This window comes from Alnus glutinosa, chromosome 11, assembly GCF_958979055.1.
Source record: "Alnus glutinosa chromosome 11, dhAlnGlut1.1, whole genome shotgun sequence".
Lineage (NCBI taxonomy): Eukaryota > Viridiplantae > Streptophyta > Magnoliopsida > Fagales > Betulaceae > Alnus > Alnus glutinosa.
Window position 1 is genome coordinate 11,807,707 of NC_084896.1, and position 24,264 is coordinate 11,831,970.

Sequence of the window (24,264 nt, forward strand, 5' to 3'; positions counted from 1 at the left end):
ATTTGGCGGGAGCGGAATGCGAGGCTTTTTGAAGATGTCGAGACTGTAATGGTAGTGTTAAGGAAGCGTGTGCTTAACACGCTATATCTTTGGATAGCGTCCCGTCTTTGCCACCTAGGTGTTTCTACTTTTGTATACTTTCTAAATTTATTAGCTGTTCCTCCCGTTTAGGGGCACTCTTATATACTTCTCGTGTATTAGGGTTGCGCCCCTCTGCGCTTTTTTATTGAATTTGAAATTACTTATCAAAAAAAAAAAAAATTATCTTTTTTTTAATGAATAAAACATTTCCTTATATCTTCCATGGCGTATCAGTCATTAATAATAGACAAAATTAAATGTCAAACTTAAAAGGGCAGATAATTCAATTTCTTTTATGTTTTATAAATGACTATGTTAAATCACAAAAATAAAGGTGAAAATTATCTTCATAAACCATTTCTGAAACTTTTTGGTGAAAGTTTATTTTGACTAAACTTTTTCAACGATAAAAAAAATACCAATGCAAAGAAATTTATCAGAATAAAATCACCCTCCAGGATTGGGCCACGTCCAAATATCCTTTGAACTAGAGAATAGCATTCTTGTCTATGTTCTCTTTGAAGCTTTTTTTTGTGCAGCAAAAATGACAACTCCACTGGGGCTGATCCTAATAAGACAAAAGGATCCATTAAAGATGTAAGCTTGTTCATTACTGTAGACAACCAATTTCATCCATTGTAATTTAGCTTTGTATATAAAATAACAAGGAGACCAAAGTCAGTAATCCAAACCTGTAGCAGTTTCATGATTTTGTTCAGTAGAAAGAACAGGTGCAGATGAAATTGGATAATAAGCAACATGCTTTTCTGCCAAGTGATGACCTAAGTTCTGCAACCAAGGAATCATGACATGAACAGGCTTTGCTTAAAATTTTATTGAGCAACTTTTAGAAAAGTCATGATTCAATTTTAAGGTATGAAAACTTTTTGCGAGTAGTTTTTATTTCTTCAAGTTTTATGCCATGAGAAAGCTTTTAAAAACTGACCACTCTAGTTTTGTGAACCCAAAGGGCAGGCTAGAGTCTATCAAAGAAATGGTGTAACAGCATATTCATGTATGGACCACCAGGTAAGTGAAGTCCAAGGAAAGACTCTTGCTCTTCTCAGCTCAATTTTAGAGTTAAAGTTGTCATGTTAATTCCTTGTTTGTTGCTTGTTTGTTAGTAATGCAGCTTGTGATTTATTTACTTGCTTTTGTTTGAATTTACTGCCACATATCAGCATTAGCTCAAGAGGCTAGTGTTGGGAAGCGTGTCATAAACTCCAATTACTTTACATGGTATTTTAGTTATTATAGAATAAAGTTGTTTATTTGCTATTTTATTAAATGAGCATAAGGCATTTATAATTATTTACATGTATATCTCTGATTGCATATTATTCTATCAGTACATGTAAGACCCTTGAGTTACATTGAATGTGACTTTGATGTGAGTAATGTGATTATCACACAGAAGATCTAAGTCATAAGTTCTTGTAGCTTATAAAATATTATTCGTCGTCGAAAATGGAACTGGGTATTTCATTGGATAAGACACATCAACCGTGATGATCTATCTTGATCATGTGGAGTAGAGACTTCGGGTTGAGGTTTTGGTGCGGAAGCATATTGATGCAATGCACTGAACGAGCCATGTGAGTCATCATTCTTTATTAACATTATCATGAAAATCTCGGTGCTTTGGATGATCGCATGTAGCATTGTGGAAACACCATCTTTGAGATAGAATCCAAGTCCTTTGTGAGAATCCAAGTGATAATGGATATTCCCCTTTGATTATTCTGAATCTCAGGACTAAGTGTTTCAGTAAGAATTACTTAAACTTTACGTACATAGCGAGATGAGATTTCACAAAGTACAAAGAATAATCATGTGATTAAATTGGGAACTCAATGATAAAAGATAGTGAATTAAAATGACAGTCTTAATCGACTTTAATTCAACTACGGAATATTCATGGAGAGATAATATGTAATAAATATGTCATAGGGATTAATTGATTAAATTCGAAAATATTAACTAGAGTGCAATTACAATTATTTAACGGAATTAATTGTAATTAATAGTAACTTGTGACAAGTCATGAGATGACAAGTGTCATATGTCTATTGGAGCTAGTTATATTTTTTCCTTTAGGTCTCTCTTTGAACTAATATAATTTTACTAGTATAATAAGGCCTCAGTTATTTATTTTAGATGCTTGTTTTATTTATAAAACATGGGCCAAGGAATTTAATTCGTTGTGTCAAGGTATTGGAAGTATTTGGGCTAAGGAATTTAATTCTTATGCATAACCAAATAAATGAGCATTGGGCTAGGGATAAAACCCAAGCCCATGCATTGGGCTAGGGTTTAAACCCTGGCCCTAGGCTCATTGGCCGTGTATGCAAAGGGGAGAAATCCTCCCCTTAGCCGACTTCCTAGTATTACTAGGATTGAAATTTCTCTCATACCTCTCCAAGTAACCTAAGCCTATAAATAGAGGTCCTTAGGAGACATAAACAACACATTTAATAGAGAGCAAAAATTCTCTAGAGGTTTATACACTCATACTACACAATAGAGTTCATTAGAATTCTATTATTCACAAGATATTGAGAAACGTTTTGAGAGCCCACTCTTTTGGTCATCTTCAGTCATCAACGAGAAGACTTGAAAGTTATTCATCCCACACCCCAGCTGTGTTCTTCATCACCATGCAAAGAGAAGAAAATTCACATTACCCTATAAGCCAAGGAATGGCCGAATTACCATGTAACTGCACCTATCTTGTGCTTCATTTTAATGCATGTTCTAGTTCAGTTCTCTTAAAGTAAAAGATCATGGGATTACTTCTGTCGTGTAAAAATCTTTAAGCACGTGATCCCAACAGCTGGCTTCAAGATGCAGCCTTTTGACCTGTCTTCATGTCTTGTATTCTTGTTTTTAATTATTGATGGAATTAACTCTAATGAAAATAATCAGCAATTTGGTTACCTATTAAAGATGAAAATAAATTAGGAATTTCAAAAGCAAACCGGCACAAACCTCATGCGCTGAATGAGTTATCAGGACCACATTGTATTGTTTCTGGTCACAAGCAAAAGCTTCAGCAATGGCCTGGAAAGGTAAGGGAGGATGAGGAGGTAGGAAACATTGCAACTGTTACGAATGGCACTGTCATTACAATATCCATATGCATTACAAAGAGAAACCAATCTATAAACATAACCAAAAATAGGGCTCAGATTCTTATAAAACATTCTCTCAGTTGAAGACAGAATTTTTGTTTTATTACAGAAATTTCTTGAACAATAGTGAAGTAAAATTTAGTGGGCTGACATTAAGAATACAAGAAATCTGCACATATAAATCCAAGAAGACAAAGCCAGTGTCAATGTTTTGCCACATTTCAGTTGAATTATTATATTTCCTCTTTTAGAATCCTTTTGGCATACGATTGCGCAAGCCAAACGAGCGTTTTCATACAAATTGCAAAAATTATCCTGTTTGGAAGTTCGTTCTAAAAAAGAGCGGTTGCAAGGGTGCGTTTTTAAATCGCAAGATTTTTAAAGTGGAACTACGATTTTATCGGTCAAATTGCAATTTTACCAAAGCTTGTCTGCATTTTTAAACATTGCGTTTTTACCATCTGCATTTTGAAATAACAATTTTTCAAATCCCATGTTTTGAAACTTCTAATCCAAACCCTCGGTATTGCGGAAAATAAAAATAAATCAATCAATCAATCAATAGCTGAGGATTCTTTCTCTACCTTTGTCTATTTTCTCTGAATCTAGCTAATTTATAAACTTGTAACATATTAACTCTCTGTTTGGTTGCAGAGAAAAACCAAAGAAAAAATGAAAATTCTAGGACTCAGAAAACTTAGAAATACTCTGTTTCGATTTTCCTCTAAATAGTTTCAGAGCAACCAAAAGGGAAAAGGAACGGAGGGACGGTCTTACAGAGATGGGATAGACGTCGCCTCTAGTACCGAAGGCCATGAAGATGGCAATTGGTTTTGTTCTTTCCTCTGTCTCAGCCTCCATTACTATTTCAGAACGTGCTCCAAACAAAGCTCTTTTCGTTCTCTCAGACTTGAGACGTATTTGGAACCTTACTTCTGGACTTGAATTGAGGTGAGTTAGAAATCAATCTCATTGAAATTTTGTCTGATTTCTATGTTCCCGTGTAGTTTTTTTCTAAACAATTGCTACTGAGTCTCCCTTCTAAGTATTTTGTGTATTTTCAAATTACGATTTAATTTATAAAATACATTATTATTAAAATTTGATCCAATACTAATTTTAAAAATTATATTATTTTTTAAGGGATAAAAAAAATTTCTAAAATTAATTGTTTTCTCTTCCCACATAGTAAATACCGACACTTGGTACGCATTCTCTATCTCATAAAGCCAAGAATAATTTAATAATAATATTTAGTACACTGATATATGACTATCATAAAATTGAGATGAAATGTAATAGTAAAAATCAGCCATTTTTACAAGTGCTCATTCAATAACTGATTTTTAATGTCACATCATCAAATTATATGGCAATCATATAGCAGTTTACTAAATAGCATTCTTCTATATAAATTATTAAACTTTTCTTTAACTATTATTTATTTTTACAAAGTCGAATGTAAATTATTACTTTGCCTTCATTTATTTCAACGTAAAATATTTTTATTTTTCCGGAAATCAATTTTCAAGAAAAATAGTTTCGTAAAAAATATTTTTTAACGTTTGGCTCATAGCAAAAATCAACGACAGCGAACAATGGCCAATGATCTTCGACAATGGCCAATGACTTCTAGTGAACACCAATGGCGAATTTCAACAAACTCTAGTGGCGGCAGCCGACGGCAGATTCCATTGAGCTCTAGCAAACTTTGGCAACTGACAATAATTTCCAACAAACCTTGTGGGAGTGGTGGAAGACTTGGGCGAACTCCAACGAGAATAAAGAATGAACTGCAAGAGAGTGTGTACAAGAAGACGAAACTCAAACTCATAAAATGATTTACGGTTTTAAAAAAATGAAACAATTTTACGAAAGTTAAAAAAGATTTTTTAGTCAATCGAGAAATGTTTTCGGTTTGACCACGATTCTCAGTCGTACTAAATACTAAAAATAGGAAAAATGTTTTATAGGAAACATTTTACATCAAAACAAACAGAGCTTTATTCAAAACTTATTATTGGTCAAGATTCGAATCTCTTAATTGACAAAATATTTCGGTGAGGAACAGCTCAAATGCTACTAGTTGTTATGAATTAAATTATATTATTATAAAAGAGAATAGGATAATAATCCATTTTATGTATGAATTGAATGATGAATACAAATTCTAATCCGTTTCATCTTCATTAATTGATTCGAAGTGTGAGTGTTTTTATTTTATAGGTTAAAATAAAAATAATGAAACCAAGAAAAGATAATGGAGAATAAGAAAGGCCAACCTATTTCATAGTTGTACGAGGCTAGTGAAATATGAAAGAATAATATACAATAAAAAATTCAGGAATATTCAACAATAATTCAGATGTAGAATATTATCTTGTTAAAAAAAAAATGCAGAATATTATCAAAATATTCTGCAATGAAATCTAACCTTTGTATTATAACATCCACCCTCAAATTCAAAGTAATCAGGTAAAAGCCATATTGAGTTTCCAAATCAGATCACGAATACGCCCAGGGGATGAGATTAGTGAAGACAACAAGAAGTTGATAAAGAGATCTGGAAGCAATGGAGTGTAAATGTAGAGTACCCTAGTGAAAATGATTACGAGTGAAATGACAATCAAACTCGGTATGTTTTGTATATGAGAGCCCCTTCTATACGATCTTGGCATAAAAAGGCTATTTTCTGCCCTCCAATAATAACATGCCACGTTGGTATAGCACACCAAAACACTATAAGCTGAAAACACCCAATCACACCAAATCCATGAGAAAAAATCGAAAGCTTGATTTTTTTCCGGCTGATCTTCTCTTCGGCGGCAACCCACAATCAGATCTGCACAAAACAATAATACAGCAAGAGTCTGATCCAATGGAGGCAGGAATTGCCGGCGGCGATGAAGTCTCTCCAGCCACGGCGATCTCTAGATGGCGTTTCAGAATTCAGAGTGTCGCAGTGGTACCAGCATGTGCTGGACAAAGTCAACCCTGCACATGCTCCAGCGCTGGATTAGAATTTCAAACGGAATCTTGTGGATATTTAGTTATTGACCAAAAATATTGGGAATTTTGATTAGGGTCCACTAATCTAATATACCCATTACAAGTTTGAATTTTTCTTGGTGTGATGCCTGGAAAGGGGATAGGAAGCAATGGTGTATTTTGTTGACTTTTCTGTTCTTTCTTCTTTCGTTATTATTTTTTAGAATTTTTTTCCTGGTTGGTGGGGACGAAGGCTCATTCTCCGGCTTTGCCTCTTTCTGTGTGAAGTTCGTCAATTAAGTGCGATCGAGTGTTTTCGGCCTATAATTTTTTGGTGTACTAAACTGACTTGGCATGTTATTATTGGAGGGCAAAAAATAACCCTTTTATGCCCAGACCTGATAGAAGTTATACTCTTTGTGTATTCATGAAAGACATTATTATGGGCTATCGGCACTATCTTGTAATGCCCCAAAATTAATTAATTCGGAGTGTTACTCGCAGTTCCTCCATACTAATTAGCTAGTAATTAATGGAATTTACTACCTCAACAACTAACTTATCAACAACTAACTTATCAGAGTAATGATATAGTAAAAAGGGGAATAAAAATGATCTTAGCCGAATCTAAACATTCCATCAGCATCAACCATTATCATCGTATAAAACACGTATAGAGCCTCAAATGAGATAGAATTAAAAAATTAACATATTATAACTATTCTATGCAAACCTAATAATACTAGTCTTTCATTTGGTATTTTTACCCACATGTAGTACAATATCAGTGTCCTGATATTGTCGCATATTGTCATCGTTAGTGGTCTGACCAGATTTAAACCCTGAGTGATCCACACCACTAACGATGTCATATTTGTAACCCCATCCATACATGGTGTGCCGATCACCCATAAAATTATTGTATCTAAGGCCAAACAATAAAAAATCAATCTATGTGACCATAAGGTTAAGCCCATATATAATATGTGCTCGCCATCCATACATAACGATCTACACCCTATGTTCAATTATTATAAATAGTATAATAATCAAATATATGTTTGAAGCATATATAAATATTTGATAAATTTAATAAGCTCATGACATAATTTCTTATTGAAACATGGAATAATAGTATGCTCAGTTCATTAACATATCCCATAGTGAAATAAAATAGTTATGTAAGCATTTTACTTACATCAGGCTATCATCCTCAATCCTTGACATCTTAGTCTTCATATCACTGCAAATTCTACTCTAATATTAGACACAAAGCATACTAGAAACCCTAATCGTACACATAAAACCTTAATTAAGTGTTACAAACCTAATCGATTATTAAAAACCCTAATCGTATGTTGCTGTCACCATCTAACGCTCGGCCTTTGAGGATCGAACGTTCGATCCTCTGTGATAGCAATTATAAACCTCAAAATTAACAAAGATGAAAAATGGCTGAAGGTGGTTTGTCCAAAAAAAAAAAAACTCAAGAAACGCCATTAAATACTAAAGCAGGCTTTTGTTTTGCATGAAAAACCCAAATACTTTGGAAGGTCATAACTGTGCACTCAGTGTTGGGGTTTATGCCCTAAATCCCAATGTACTATTGACATATAAGTTTGTTATGAATAAATGTAGTTATTCACTGATTTATTTATGAGCATAAGGCATATGATATTTTACATGCTTAATAATGATTATATATATTTTGCATGTGAATAGCCATTGGATTATATTGAATATTGTCTATGGTGTGAGTAACAGGGTTATCACACAAGGTCTTAGTCCATAATCCTTGTAGTCTTATATTCATAAAAAAATAAAAAAAAAATAAAAAAAATCCTTGTAGTCTTATATTTTGTGTATCTCACAATCGGTAATGGAATTGGGCATTCCATTTGTGAAAACTATTATACATCGAATCTTTGTGATTTATTTTGATCAGGCGAAGTTGGGGGCTTTGGGTTGATGTGTAGGTGTTATGCACTCAACGGACCAAGTGAGTTGTTTTTCCACTAAAATACTGTCGATGGGAAAAACTCATACTCTCAAGACTTCTTATGATATTAATTCTAAATCTTGAGATGATTGTATACTCAAATGTGAAATGTAGATCACTTTGATGAATTTATGGGTGAGACCAATATCATGGTTAACATTCTCGGTGCGTTTGGTTATTGCAATTAACATTGTGAGAAAGCTTTTCTTAAGAAGAAATCCAAATCTTTTATTAAAATGATAAGAAATTTTTCATTGAGATAGATTTGATTATTCTCAATCTCTGGTCACAACATTTTGGTATAAGATACTAAAATATAACGTACATGTGATAAGACGTTCATGAGTACAAGAATAATAGATAAAATCAATGACGCAAGGATAAAGAGGTAGAGAATTAAATGACAGTATATTGGCTTTAATTCTATTACGGAAGATTTCATGGCGGAATCAAAAGTCAATATTAAGTAAGTTTAAAAGATTAATTGTTTTAATAAAAATATAAACTAGAGTGCAATTACAATTGTTTAGTGGAATCAACTGTAATTAAAAAATGACTTGATGAGTCGAAACTGTTTTGGCTAGTTTTTTTTTTTTTTTTTTTTTCCTTTAAGTCCCTCACCAAGGTGATTTAATTTAACCAGATAAGGATTTTTATTTGTTGAGCTGTTTATTTTTATTTATTAAAAATATGGTCTAGAGAGAAACTGTGCATGAGATGCAAGATGGGAGATTGGACATTGGGATAAAACCCAAGCCCAAGAGGGACTGCAGTTAACGCATGGGCCAAAGAATTTTTTCCTGGCCCCATGCGTTAACTCCATGAGGTTGAAGGCTAGGGTTTTCCAAGCCCTAGCCTTCCACTCCTAGTGGAGTTCTAGTTATACTATAACTTCTACTACAGCTTGTCATACATTGCTTAAATCTAACACTCTCCTAGTATTGAGAGCCAATAAATAGATATGCATATAGCTCTTGAAATGATAAGTAACTGCAACAGTTCTTTAATTTTTACTAAGAACTGATATTCTTGAGTTAACACTCATTTTGAAAAGCAAGTTGAGAATCCACTTTCTTGGTTATCATCCGTCATTGGTAAGAATATCTGAAGGTCTCATAATCCTTGAGACCACACATTCTTCGTTGAGGAGCAATGAGCAAAATTTTGCCCTTAAAGCCAAGGAGTGACCGAATTCTTCAAGTAAATGTTTTTTTGTTTTGCAATTTATTTTAAAATAATATAGTTCTTCATAAAGTTTGATCTTGACTTGAAAATTTTATTTTTCGCTGGGCAAAGATGTTTTCGCAAACTAATTTCCAAAACTAGGATATTTGATAGAGGTGATTTTTTATTTTTTTTTCGTTTTCGTGTAATTTTTTCAGATCTTCGAGATGGGAAATGGTCGAACGCAATTTGTCCAAAAATATTTCAGAAAACCTTTTTAAATACCAAAGAAACCTCTTGTTTTGAATAGAAAAACCCCTAAAACGTTGGTAGGTCATTACTTTGCACTCGGTTTCCCGATGAAGGCGAATGTTTTTCTGGACTCATATAACCTTTTAAGATCTATGTGATGGCAAATAGATGAAGTTGATTTGTCCAAAAACTATTCTAGAATACGCCATTTCAACATAAAGAAACCATTTGTTTCGCATAAGAAAAACCAGAAAGTCGTTCGTGGTTTTAACGTGTACTCGGTAGTTCAATCAGCGTGGATAGTTTTTTTTTTTTTTAAATTCCGTGTGACCCTTTGAGATCTATTTGATGAAAAATGGCCAAAGCCAGTTTGTCATAAAAATATTCTCGGAAACGTCTTTAAATTCCAAAAAACCCTTCTCTTTTGCATTAATTATTAAAAAAAAAAAAAAACTCTAAAATTTCAAAAGGCCATAACTCTATACTTGGTTGTCTGAATGGGAATACATTATTATTTTATTTATTTATTTTTTTTTAAATTTCAAGTAACTTACCAAGATCTACGTGACGCAACGATAAAGTGGTAGAGAAACGAATAATGTTAGAGAAAAGCTTCAAACGGTGCAGAAGTAGAAGAGAATAAGATATGAAACTAACCTCATCATTTGTTTCCAAGAATCGAACCAGATACCTCATACACTGTTTAGTTATTGTGCACTTATACTGAAACGCGTCTTTGTTGTTTCCGCTTGTTTTTGTTAAGTGTAACTCAAACCTGTTTTCGGAAACAGGTTGAAGTTGTTTTCATTTTTCATATTTCAACTGTTTTTGTTTTCAATCGTTTGTGTTTCAAAACACTTTGCCAAACGCACAACAACAGTATGAAAACACGTTTTGCTGTTTTATGTTTTCAAAACAACAACCAAACAGGCTCGGTCCTATTTCACATAAAAAAAATCTTAAAACTTAATTTCGTATTGAACACATCATCAAAGCATTTAGTTTGCTGGAAAATAATAAAGTATTGCAGAAGAAATTTCTAATTCTCATTGAATGAATTACAAAACTGAAATGTTTATATTTATACACGTAAAATTAACACTAGTCTATTTAACAAAACTAAACAGAATTTGTTAAAATATCCTAATTATTTAACAGCTCATTCAACTGTTTCCAGCTCATCATAACAGATGTAACTAAAGAGTTCTTCACTGCTTCAGTTGATAACATATGTCTTCAGCAATCTAAATGCTCTGATGACATGTCCATTTGATTATGTGTTCAATACTTCGGAAGGTCATATCTTTAATGCAATGAATTGTGTTTTTGTAGGAATCGAAGAAGAAGACAAAGCTTGGCAAAATGAGAGAAGCTATACGTGGGATTAAAGCTTGAGCATTTTATATTTAGTTGTTGATGAATGAGTTTTGTCTCATTCAATTCTCATGTCTTTTTTACTAAGTCAACTTGTGGGAAACATAATAATAATAAGAAATGTCGAAAATTTCTGGATATATTCTTCCGACGCTGCAACAACGAAGGGAATTTTTATTTTTTATTTTTTATTATTATTTTTTTTTCAGTTTTTCAGTGACTCTCTTGAATTGGAAGCACGACAGCGAGGTTTTTTTTTTCTTCATTTTTTTTGCAGTTGCTCTCTCGCACGGAGCAAAGGAGAAGAAGAGGCAGCGGAGGAGAAAGCTTTTAATGCAGGGGATTTATTCCTAAAATTCAATTCTTTCTTTTTTCATGTCTTTTTATTTGTACTTTGTCATATATTTTAATATGATGAGCGACTAAATCTCTTCCTCAGGTTAGGGGTGAAGCCTAGTATTTTTTTTATGTGTTCTTGAAACTATTTATTTTTTTTTCTTCATAGATTAATGATTAAATATTGTGGATGATTTTTATTTGAAAGTAAATTCATGTGACAAGTTTATTTTGATCTATTATGATTTTTGTTTATATCAAATGCTTACCATGTTTGATTTGTTATAATTCGAAAATATATTGAATGCTTAATTTATTGTAACATGTTATTAAAATCAAATTTTTATCAACCCAGGTTCAATTTATATTTTATTTTTCCTTGCACTTAATTGTTTTATTTTTCGACTAGAAGAGTTGATTCTCAACCTAGTTGAGAAAAAATATATATATCTCAAGAATACGTAATAGATTGCTAGGTGTATCCCTGTAGCCTTAGTATTTTCCATTAATTTTCTCAAATATTTAGTTTAGTTAATTTAATCTTAATTTACCATCTCTTCATTGCTATACTTTTTAATGGCAAAACAACTAAAATTACTTTTTTGTACAATAATTGTAACGCTCGACTTTTACAAAAAGACGTAAATGAAAATTTTGAATTTTCACGTGACACTACGACATCATCAAAGTTAAGATTTGGTAGCGGAATATAAATATATAATTCAGAAACCAATAACACATCAAAGCTGACTGAAATACATCTAGACATTTATTAAAAATCATTTAATTACTCTATGCTAATTACATCAAGACATGTGTCATAGATGACTCTAAAAGCATACATGAAAAATCTACTGAATACAAACCTTCCTCTATACAAAAGTACGTGAACACCAATTATTAAAACCAAATATACAAATATTGACTTTATATCATTAAAGTTAGCATAATCCATTTAATCATCTTTAGAACCTGCACTAATAAATATGTGATTGTGGATTCTTTCACAATCCCACACTGTGATCAAGTGAGTGAACTGTTTCAATAATATGATGCTTACTTATTTATTTATTTAAAGAAAATACACAATGTATAATATAACTTTATGTCTATATGTATATGCAATTCACGGTCTATGGTCGCGAGTCATAGTCATAGATTGAATATGTATATATCTATAAAGTAATGATATGATAGTTTTATATGCAACATCTTAATTAATTTTTGTTTTCACTCATCTGTTTCAGCCTAGGCTTGGTTAATGTGTTACTTGAAGCCTAGGCTTCCTCACATATAACATTTAATAGTTTTAAAGGCCTAGGCCTTGCCTGTGAGTCTAGATTTGCCAGGTTTGTATTTATTATATCTTTTCAGGTATTTTCTCATTCACTGTGAACCTAAGAACGCCAATGAAATAGCTTGTTATTAATCAGATTATTCAACAATAAAATATGCAAATTCCAGTCATGCACAAACAATTAAATAAATCTATAAACCTTATTAAATTCAGCATCACTCTTAGTAAGTATTTTAGAAATACTTACAGTCTTTTGGTGCAGTTCTCATTTCATCATCTACATTTAATACATTTATGTACACAGAGTGTTAACATCATCACTCATGAATATTAATTATATTCACATAGGTACAATTATCATTTTTCTTTGGAAAATCATTTATATTTATTATCATAAGTTTTAAGAAACTCAACATAACAAATATGCTAAAATTCCACATATTGATTCCTCGTGACAACCACTTATATATATTCTTCATAAATCATTTAAAATTCATATCATTTCACATATCATTTAAACACTCAAAATCCTTTTTCTTTAAACATTAAAATCATAATAATCCTTTACAATAAAATACACCAACAAAACAATTACCAAAAACCATTCAGCCAACCCCATAATCAACATTATCCATGGTTTACACACCACACATACACGGCCGAATCCACAAAAAGACCAATAGAATTTCAACTTCAAAACTATACTGTCTTGGCCAAAACATCACTCAACCGGTTAAAACACTGCACTGTAACTGAAGAAGTTTTGGGAATAATGGTTTTTGTCAACTTGACTAAAACCAGTAGCATAGCTTCTATTTATATTGATGTACATCGAGCAGATACAAGGCCAAAAATAAGTATAAAATCTGTTCCTAGTCTATAAGGATACAAATAAATTACATAGAAGGAAAGTCAATTCTTGGACAATACGTGTAGTTGTGTAAGGAAATTCTTGAGTAGCACACATAGGTCTTGAACTGTACGCACGGTAGATAAGGAAAGTTTTTGTGCCCTGTTGAAGGATTGTAGCACATCAGCAATATTGCTTGCTGAATTGGGAGGCTTGATTCTAGGAGAATCTAGACACGTGTGTGTCAAGGCATATGAGGCAATAATGCCTTGATTTGATTCTGATATGGAGCAAGCATCCTCAGAAGGATCCTCGGCTGCTGACGAGGAGGCTGGATGATTTGCTGAGGTGGGAGCTGGATCATCTGTTGCTGAGTTGGAGGCTGATTCATCATGTACTCTAACATCCCCTTGCAAGCGAATGGGTGGAGCTGCCAACATGAGCTTGGACTTGAGAAAAGAAAACCGAGCAGAGGACATTCCCTTGGTAAAGATATCAGCCAGTTGGTCATAGGTGGATATAAATCGAATTAGGATATCACCATTAAGGACCTTTTCCCGAATGAAGTGGTAGTCCACTTCGATGTGTTTAGTGCGGGCGTGAAATACCGGATTAGAAGCAAGGGCCAAGGCACTGAGATTATCACACCATAAAGTAGGAGCAGACATAAGAGGGATGTTCAGCTCCTTAAAGAGCATCCGGAGCCAATATAACTCGGCAGTGGTCAAGGCAAGTGAGCGATACTCAGCCTCAGTGCTAGAGCGAGAGACCACGGCTTGTTTCTTTGCACTCCATGACACCAGACAGTGGCCAAGGTAGACACCAAAAACAGAAGTAGAACGCCGATCATCAGGGCTACCAGCCTAGTCAGAGTCAGAGAAAGCCTGCAAATGAAGAGAGCCTGGCTTGTAGAGTAGACCATGATCAATGGTGTCTTTTAAATACCTGAGAACTCGTTTTGCTGCTGTCCAGTGAGAAGTTGAAGGAGAATGCATGTGTTGACACAGCTGGTTCACAGAGAAGGCTATTTCAGGCCTAGTAGAGTACAGTACAACAAGGCCCCAACAACTTGGCGATACTTAGTGAAGTCAGGCAGGGGTTCCCCATCATATCTGGACAGTTTAGAACCAGCAGGATATGGAGAGGTAGCTGGCTTGGCACCAAGCATGTGTGTGCGATGCAATAAGTCCCGGATATACTTGGCTTGGCATAGATGAGGAGAGTCTCCACATCGGGTAGCTTGAATGCCCAAGAAGAAGCCAAGATTGCCTAAGTCTTTCATGGGGAACTTCTGCTGTAATTGAAGAATGAGAGCAGAAATGACATGCATATGGGTGCCTGTAACTACAATATCATCAACATAGATTAATATGAACACCTTAATATCACCATGAATGAATATAAACAAAGAAGAGTCCACTAAGGAGGTTGAAAACCCAAGTTCCTGCAAAGCTGTGGAAAGGCAATGGAACCAAGTGGAGCTTGTTTGAGCCCGTAGATGGATTTTCGAAGTTTGTACACAAAATCAGAGTGTTCTTTGCTAATGAAGCCCTGTCGTTGCTCCATATAGACTTCTTCCAAGAGGGTACCATGCAAAAAGGCATTGGAAACATCCAATTGCCGGATTGGCCAATTAAAGGTCACTGCCATAGCTAGGATGATCCGAATTGTAGAGGGTTTAATGACTGGACTGAATGTGTCCGTGTAATCCACACCACTTTGTTATTCAAACCCCTTAGCCACTAATCTAGCCTTGAACCGATCAATAGTGCCATCCGGTTTTTGTTTGATCTTGTACACCCATTTATTGCGAATGACATTATGATGGAGGGGTCGTGGGCAGAGTTGCCAAGTACCGTTAGTGATAAGAGCAGCAAACTCTTGAGACATAGCAGTTTGCCATCGAGGATCAGTGACTGCTTTAGAGAAACATGTAGGTTCAGAGGTGGATAAGGTGGCAAGGAAGGCAGTGGGAGGGTGTTTGGTATGATAGAATAATTGGTAATCAGAAAAGGATTTGGGCTTTAGTGAACCGGTGTGGGAACGAGTGACCATGATGGAGATCAAGGCACCGCTTTGAAGGATCTCGTTCAAGTACCAATTGGGCCGATTACGAGAGCACGAGCAAAGAAGTTCAAGGATGTGCTCAACGGACTCATCCAAGAGTTATGGGCTCAAGTAAATTCGGGGAGGCCCATTGAGCATGATCCACGTGGGCAACAAAGAATTGTCACCTTGATTCAAGTTCTAGAAGGATCCGGTCAAGGCTAAGAACTGCTGAGATTGTTCGTTAATTTAGAAGGATCGGATTGCAAGACTTATTTTCTTTACCTACCTAAGATCTTTATTTATTTTCTTTCCTTGCTAGGAATTGATTTGGACTTTATTTTCTTTCCTTGCTAGGAATTGATTTGTTTACTTATTAGGATTAGAACTACTTTCTCCGCAAGTAATTTTCTTGTATAAATAGGTGAATTCCAGTCTTAATTGATTACGCGAATCTTTGCTTTAATTTTTCAGATTTGAAATTTTCAGATTTGAATTCCATTCTTAATTGATTACGCGAATCTTTGCTTTAATTTTCAGATCAATAATTTCAAGATTTGGATTTTCTTTCCATATCTGCAACTTCCATCTTTGAATTACATGTCGTTATCAATTGTCCTTTTGTCTATTTCCATGTCCTTGTTGAAATCTGATCAATAATTTCAAGATTTGGATTTTTCTTTCCATATCTACAATTTCCAAATTTGATTTACACGTCTCTTTCAATTGTCCTTTGTATAGTTTTCATGTGCTTGTTGAAATCTGATCAATCGTTTTTGGCAATTACAATTATTATTGCTGCTTGTGACTAGAAAAAAAAAAAAAAAAAAAAAAAAAAAAAAGAAGAAAGAAAAGAAAAGAAAAGAAAAAAATAAAATAAAATAAAAAAATTCATTATTCTGTGCTTCCAAAATTCCAAACTGTCATATTCCTTCTATTTCTAATCTGAAAATTTCCATATTCCTTGTGTTCAAATCTGAAATTCCTTGAGTAGTTCTGGGTGAATTGTTGCTGGAAATTTTGAGTTGTTTGTTTAGTTTCAAAAGAACTAAGAGAGAATTATCGAGTGGAAAAAGGCAAGAGTGGTGAGAACATCAGAGGGTAAAAGCCATATTATTTTGAGTGAAACACGAGTGGAGAGTGATCCACCTTCTTGAGTGTAAACACGTAAGGGAGTGATTCGTGAGGATCTTTTTTTCTTTCTAACCTTTGTTTTGCAGCAATCATGTCTCACGATAGTGGTAAGAGCATTGTCGAAGGTGATACAAAATTGGCCGATCCGAAAATGTTTATGGAGGCCATGATGAGTGAGATGAGGCGAGTGATGAAGATGGAGATGGAGCAGGTTCACGAACGGATAGATCAGATGGAGAATAGACGTGAGGAGCAACCACAAAACGGTCGTAATTTTCATAGAAGGGAAAGAGTTCCACCGAGGGAGGAGGATGAAGAGCGTTATGGGTCTGGTTTTGATGAAGAAGAAGATCGGGGTTCCATTGTTAACAATAGGAGACCTGGAGGAAGATTTAGAGAAGCTAGGAATCGTGAAGATAACAACTTGGGTGGTATTAAGATGAAGATTCCGTCCTTTCAAGGTAGATCTGATCCTGAGGCATATCTTGAATGGGAGAAGAAGATGGAGTTCGTGTTTGATTGTCACAACTACTCCGAGACAAAGAAGGTAAAATTAGCTGTGATTGAATTTTCTGAATATGCTATTACTTGGTGGGATCAGCTTGTGATAAACAGGAGGCGGAATAGAGAACGCCCAATAGACACATGGGAGGAGATGAAAGTAGTGATGAGAAAACGGTTCATTCCAAGTTACTACTACCGAGAGTTGTACAAAAGGCTACAAGGTCTTAGACAAGGGAGTCGAAGCGTAGAGGATTACTACAAGGAGATGGAGATTGCTATGATCCGTGCTAATGTAGAGGAAGATCGGGAGGCTACAATGGCTAGATTTTTACTTGGCTTACACCGTGAGATCCATGATAAGGTAGAGATGCAGCATTATGTGGAATTGGAAGATATGGTGCATATGGCTATCAAAGTGGAACAACAACTCAAGAGAGGGAGTGGGACACGTGCAGGCCATAACTCTAGTTCTACCTCTTGGAAATTGAGTCAAGCCAAGCCGCTGGACAAGTCACAAACGCCCAAACCCGAGCCCAAGTCCGTGACCACCAGCCACGTTCCTCAAGGTAAAACCGAAGCCTCTACCTCTAGGAATCGTGATATTAAGTGTTTTGTCAAGGCAGGGGCCACATAGCAAGTCAATGTCCAAACAAGCAAGCCATGGTGTTGCAAGCCAATGGAGAAATTGTGACCGATAATGAAGATTCCGACACCGACAACATGCGGCCATTGGAGGATGTTTCCGATGAGGAGTATTTAGCCCCTGACGCATTGACATTGGTGGCGAGAAGAGCATTGAGCTTGCAAGCAAAAGGAGTTGATGAAGTACAGCGGGAGAACATCTTTCACACAAGGTGCTACGTTAAAGACAAGGTATGTAGTGTGATTATTGATGGTGGTAGTTGTACTAATGTTGCAAGCACAATTATGGTGGAGAAATTGGGATTGCCCATGATAAAGCACCCTAGACCGTACAAGTTGCAATGGCTAAATGATAGTGGTGAGATAAGGGTGAACAAGCAAGTGTTAGTTGCATTTCGAATCGGTAAATATGAAGATGAAGTGTTGTGTGATGTAGTACCGATGCAAACGCGACACTTATTGCTAGGGTGTCCATGGCAATTCGATAGGCAAGTGAAGCATGATGGCTTTACGAACAAGTACTCTTTTGTACTTAATCAACGATCAATCACTCTTGTACCATTGACACCGCAGCAAGTATACGAGGATCAAGTGAGATTACAAAAGGAGAGTGATCAAAAGAAAGAGAGTGAGCAAAAGAAAAAGAGTGAAAAACAGAGAGAGGCCGAGAAAAATGAGAGAGAGAAAGAAAATCAAAGTTCGGCCCTTGAGAGAAAATCAGAGAGAAAACAAAAGAATTTTTATGCAAAAGTGAGTGAGATCAAGCGGGCAATGTTTTCAAAACAGCCGATGATTGTACTTTTGTACAAAGAGGCACTTTAAAATAATAACGAACTTGACCTTGCTTTGCCTAGTTCTATTGTTTCTCTTTTGCAGGAGTACGAGGATGTCTTCCCCGAGGAAACACCACATGGGTTACCTCCAATCCGAGGGATTGAACATCAAATTGATTTAGTTCCCGGTGCAACCATCCCAAACCGACCAGCTTATAGGAGCAATCCCGAGGAGAGAAAGGAGCTTCAACGGCAGGTAAGTGAATTGTTGGAGAAAGGGCACGTGAGGGAGAGCATGAGCCCATGTGCGGTTCCGGTCTTACTTGTACCTAAGAAGGATGGGACGTGGAGAATGTGCATTGATTACCGAGCCATCAACAACATAACGGTAAAGTATCGTCATCCTATCCCACGCTTGGATGATATGTTAGATGAGCTGCATGGTTCTTGCATATTTTCTAAGATTGATTTAAAAAGTGGTTATCATCAAATTAGGATAAAAGAAGGAGATGAATGGAAAACTGCCTTTAAAACAAAATATGGTTTGTATGAATGGTTAGTTATGCCTTTTGGTTTGACTAATGCTCCGAGCACCTTTATGAGACTTATGAACCATGTTTTGCGTGCATTTATAGGCAGATTTGTTGTTGTCTATTTTGATGATATACTCATTTATAGCAAAAACATAGACGATCATGTAGTACATTTGAAATCCGTTTTAGATGTGCTAAGGAAAGAAAAGTTGTTTGCTAATTTAAAGAAGTGCACTTTTTACACCGATAAGCTTGTATTTTTGGGATTTGTTGTTAGTGCACAAGGTATACAGGTTGATGAAGAGAAGGTACGTGCAATCCAAGATTGGCCGAGCCCCACAAGTGTTGGTAATGTTCGTAGTTTTCATGGACTTGCTAGTTTCTACCGGCGATTCGTGAGAGACTTCAGTAGCTTAGCCGCACCGCTTACCGAAGTGATCAAGAAGAACGTTGGATTTCGGTGGGGAGAAGAACAAGAGAAAGCATTTCAATTAATCAAAGAGAAGCTGACTAACACACCTTTGTTGTCTTTACCTAACTTTTCGAAAACGTTTGAAATTGAATGTGATGGTATAGGTGCCGTTCTTATGCAAGAAGGACGACCAATTGCTTACTTCAGCGAGAAACTTAGCGGGGCAGCCTTAAACTACCCAACTTATGATAAGGAGTTGTATGCATTGGTTCGGGCTTTAGAGACGTGGCAACACTATCTATGGCCTAAGGAGTTCGTGATTCACACCGATCATGAGTCCTTGAAACACTTGAAGGGCCAACACAAGCTAAACAAAAGACATGCGCGATGGGTGGAGTTCATAGAGACGTTTCCATATGTCATCCGGTACAAGCAAGGTAAGGAGAATGTAGTCCCTGATGCACTTTCTCGCAGGTATGCCTTACTCTCCACACTTGATGCAAAATTGCTTGGTTTTGAACACATTAAAGAATTATATGCTGAAGACCATGAATTTTGTGAGGAATATCGAGCTTGTGAGAAAATCGCCTCTGGTAAGTTCTTTAGACTTGATGGATTCCTATTTCTAGAAAATAAGCTATGCGTGCCTAATTGTTCTATGAGGGAGTTATTAGTGCAGGAATCACATGGTGGGGGATTAATGGGACATTTTGGAGTTGCAAAGACTTTGGCTATTTTGCAGGAACACTTCTATTGGCCTCACATGAAACGAGATGTCGAACGGATTTGTGGTAGATGTGTCACATGTAGGCAAGCTAAATCCAAAGTGCAGCCCAACAGTTTGTATACTCCTTTACCAATTCCTAGTGAGCCTTGGATTGATATTTCAATGGATTTTGTGTTAGGATTGCCTAGGACTAAACATGGAAGAGATTCAGTTTTTGTGGTCGTGGATAGATTTTCTAAAATGGCACATTTTATTCCATGTCACAAAACGGATGATGCTTCGCATGTTGCTGATTTGTTCTTTAGAGAGATTGTGAGATTACATGGCATGCCTAGGACAATTGTTTCGGATAGAGATGCTAAGTTCTTGAGCTATTTTTGGAAGACTTTGTGGTGTAAGCTAGGTACTAAGCTATTGTTTTCCACTACTTGTCATCCACAAACTGATGGTCAAACTGAAGTAGTAAATAGGACTTTGTCTACTCTATTAAGGGCAATCATTAGAAAGAACATCAAAACATGGGAAGAATGTTTACCACATGTTGAGTTTGCATATAATAGAGCTGTTCATTCTGCTACCAAATTTTCGCCATTTGAAATTGTGTATGGGTTTAATCCTTTAACTCCATTGGATTTGTCTCATTTACCTTTGACGGAGCACATTAATTTAGATGGCAAAAAGAAAGCTGACTTTGTGAAGCAGATTCATGAGAAAGCAAGACTCAACATTGAGTGAAGAACGGAACAATATGCCACACAAGCCAACAAGGGACGTCGCAACCTGGTTTTTGAACCCGGAGATTGGGTTTGGCTGCATATGAGAAAAGAAAGATTCCCGGTGAAAAGACGTTCCAAATTGCTCCCAAGAGGAGATGGCCCTTTTCAAGTCCTCGAGCGTATCAATGACAACGCTTACAAGCTAGATTTACCTGGTGAGTACAATGTCAGTACCACTTTTAATGTTACTGATTTGAGTCCTTTTGATGTAGGTGATGATTTGAGGGCAAATCCTTTTCAAGAGGAGGGGAATGATGGAGATCAAGGCACCGCTTTGAAGGATCTCGTTCAAGTACCAATTGGGCCGGTTACGAGAGCACGAGCAAAGAAGTTCAAGGATGTGCTCAACGGACTCATCCAAGAGTTATGGGCTCAAGTAAATTCGGGGAGGCCCATTGAGCATGATCCACGTGGGCAACAAAGAATTGTCACCTTGATTCAAGTTCTAGAAGGATCCGGTCAAGGCTAAGAACTGCTGAGATTGTTCGTTAATTTAGAAGGATCGGATTGCAAGACTTATTTTCTTTACCTACCTAAGATCTTTATTTATTTTCTTTCCTTGCTAGGAATTGATTTGGACTTTATTTTCTTTCCTTGCTAGGAATTGATTTGTTTACTTATTAGGATTAGAACTACTTTCTCCGCAAGTAATTTTCTTGTATAAATAGGTGAATTCCAGTCTTAATTGATTACGCGAATCTTTGCTTTAATTTTTCAGATTTGAAATTTTCAGATTTGAATTCCATTCTTAATTGATTACGCGAATCTTTGCTTTAATTTTCAGATCAATAATTTCAAGATTTGGATTTTCTTTCCATATCTGCAACTTCCATCTTTGAATTACATGTCGTTATCAATTGTCCTTTTGTCTATTTCCATGTCCTTGTTGAAATCTGATCAATAATTTCAAGATTTGGATTTTTCTTTCCATATCTACAATTTCCAAATTTGATTTACACGTCTCTTTCAATTGTCCTTTGTATAGTTTTCATGTGCTTGTTGAAATCTGATCAATCGTTTTTGGCAATTACAATTATTATTGCTGCTTGTGACTAGAAAAAAAAAAAAAAAAAAAAAAAAAAAAAAACAAGAAAGAAAAGAAAAAAAAAAAAAAAAATAAAAAAAAAAAAAAAAATTCATTATTCTGTGCTTCCAAAATTCCAAACTGTCATATTCCTTCTATTTCTAATCTGAAAATTTCCATATTCCTTGTGTTCAAATCTGAAATTCCTTGAGTAGTTCTGGGTGAATTGTTGCTGGAAATTTTGAGTTGTTTGTTTAGTTTCAAAAGAACTAAGAGAGAATTATCGAGTGGAAAAAGGCAAGAGTGGTGAGAACATCAGAGGGTAAAAGCCATATTATTTTGAGTGAAACACGAGTGGAGAGTGATCCACCTTCTTGAGTGTAAACACGTAAGGGAGTGATTCGTGAGGATCTTTTTTTCTTTCTAACCTTTGTTTTGCAGCAATCATGTCTCACGATAGTGGTAAGAGCATTGTCGAAGGTGATACAAAATTGGCCGATCCGAAAATGTTTATGGAGGCCATGATGAGTGAGATGAGGCGAGTGATGAAGATGGAGATGGAGCAGGTTCACGAACGGATAGATCAGATGGAGAATAGACGTGAGGAGCAACCACAAAACGGTCGTAATTTTCATAGAAGGGAAAGAGTTCCACCGAGGGAGGAGGATGAAGAGCGTTATGGGTCTGGTTTTGATGAAGAAGAAGATCGGGGTTCCATTGTTAACAATAGGAGACCTGGAGGAAGATTTAGAGAAGCTAGGAATCGTGAAGATAACAACTTGGGTGGTATTAAGATGAAGATTCCGTCCTTTCAAGGTAGATCTGATCCTGAGGCATATCTTGAATGGGAGAAGAAGATGGAGTTCGTGTTTGATTGTCACAACTACTCCGAGACAAAGAAGGTAAAATTAGCTGTGATTGAATTTTCTGAATATGCTATTACTTGGTGGGATCAGCTTGTGATAAACAGGAGGCGGAATAGAGAACGCCCAATAGACACATGGGAGGAGATGAAAGTAGTGATGAGAAAACGGTTCATTCCAAGTTACTACTACCGAGAGTTGTACAAAAGGCTACAAGGTCTTAGACAAGGGAGTCGAAGCGTAGAGGATTACTACAAGGAGATGGAGATTGCTATGATCCGTGCTAATGTAGAGGAAGATCGGGAGGCTACAATGGCTAGATTTTTACTTGGCTTACACCGTGAGATCCATGATAAGGTAGAGATGCAGCATTATGTGGAATTGGAAGATATGGTGCATATGGCTATCAAAGTGGAACAACAACTCAAGAGAGGGAGTGGGACACGTGCAGGCCATAACTCTAGTTCTACCTCTTGGAAATTGAGTCAAGCCAAGCCGCTGGACAAGTCACAAACGCCCAAACCCGAGCCCAAGTCCGTGACCACCAGCCACGTTCCTCAAGGTAAAACCGAAGCCTCTACCTCTAGGAATCGTGATATTAAGTGTTTTGTCAAGGCAGGGGCCACATAGCAAGTCAATGTCCAAACAAGCAAGCCATGGTGTTGCAAGCCAATGGAGAAATTGTGACCGATAATGAAGATTCCGACACCGACAACATGCGGCCATTGGAGGATGTTTCCGATGAGGAGTATTTAGCCCCTGACGCATTGACATTGGTGGCGAGAAGAGCATTGAGCTTGCAAGCAAAAGGAGTTGATGAAGTACAGCGGGAGAACATCTTTCACACAAGGTGCTACGTTAAAGACAAGGTATGTAGTGTGATTATTGATGGTGGTAGTTGTACTAATGTTGCAAGCACAATTATGGTGGAGAAATTGGGATTGCCCATGATAAAGCACCCTAGACCGTACAAGTTGCAATGGCTAAATGATAGTGGTGAGATAAGGGTGAACAAGCAAGTGTTAGTTGCATTTCGAATCGGTAAATATGAAGATGAAGTGTTGTGTGATGTAGTACCGATGCAAACGCGACACTTATTGCTAGGGTGTCCATGGCAATTCGATAGGCAAGTGAAGCATGATGGCTTTACGAACAAGTACTCTTTTGTACTTAATCAACGATCAATCACTCTTGTACCATTGACACCGCAGCAAGTATACGAGGATCAAGTGAGATTACAAAAGGAGAGTGATCAAAAGAAAGAGAGTGAGCAAAAGAAAAAGAGTGAAAAACAGAGAGAGGCCGAGAAAAATGAGAGAGAGAAAGAAAATCAAAGTTCGGCCCTTGAGAGAAAATCA

At 36.1% G+C, this 24,264-nt stretch overlaps 1 protein-coding gene across 9 annotated transcripts in view; it reads right to left on the reverse strand.

The window, feature by feature from the left end:
* The window catches only part of LOC133881525 (sterol 3-beta-glucosyltransferase UGT80B1), a 42,875-nt gene extending 38,650 nt beyond the window's left edge, over positions 1-4,225 (reverse strand). For 2 of the 9 annotated variants that reach the window (XM_062320460.1, XM_062320459.1), the window contains exons 1-4: positions 3,990-4,223; positions 3,070-3,183; positions 774-870; positions 501-649 (exon numbers count right to left, since the gene is read on the reverse strand). In XM_062320460.1, the coding sequence (XP_062176444.1) occupies positions 501-649; positions 774-870; positions 3,070-3,183; positions 3,990-4,073 (444 nt within the window). In that variant the 5' untranslated portion in view covers positions 4,074-4,223. Of the gene's footprint in view, positions 1-500; positions 650-773; positions 871-3,069; positions 3,184-3,989 lie in introns of all 9 variants that reach the window. The other 7 variants (XM_062320461.1, XM_062320467.1, XM_062320464.1 and 4 more) reach the window with 6 other exon arrangements.
* Positions 4,226-24,264: the final 20,039 nt, after the last annotated feature.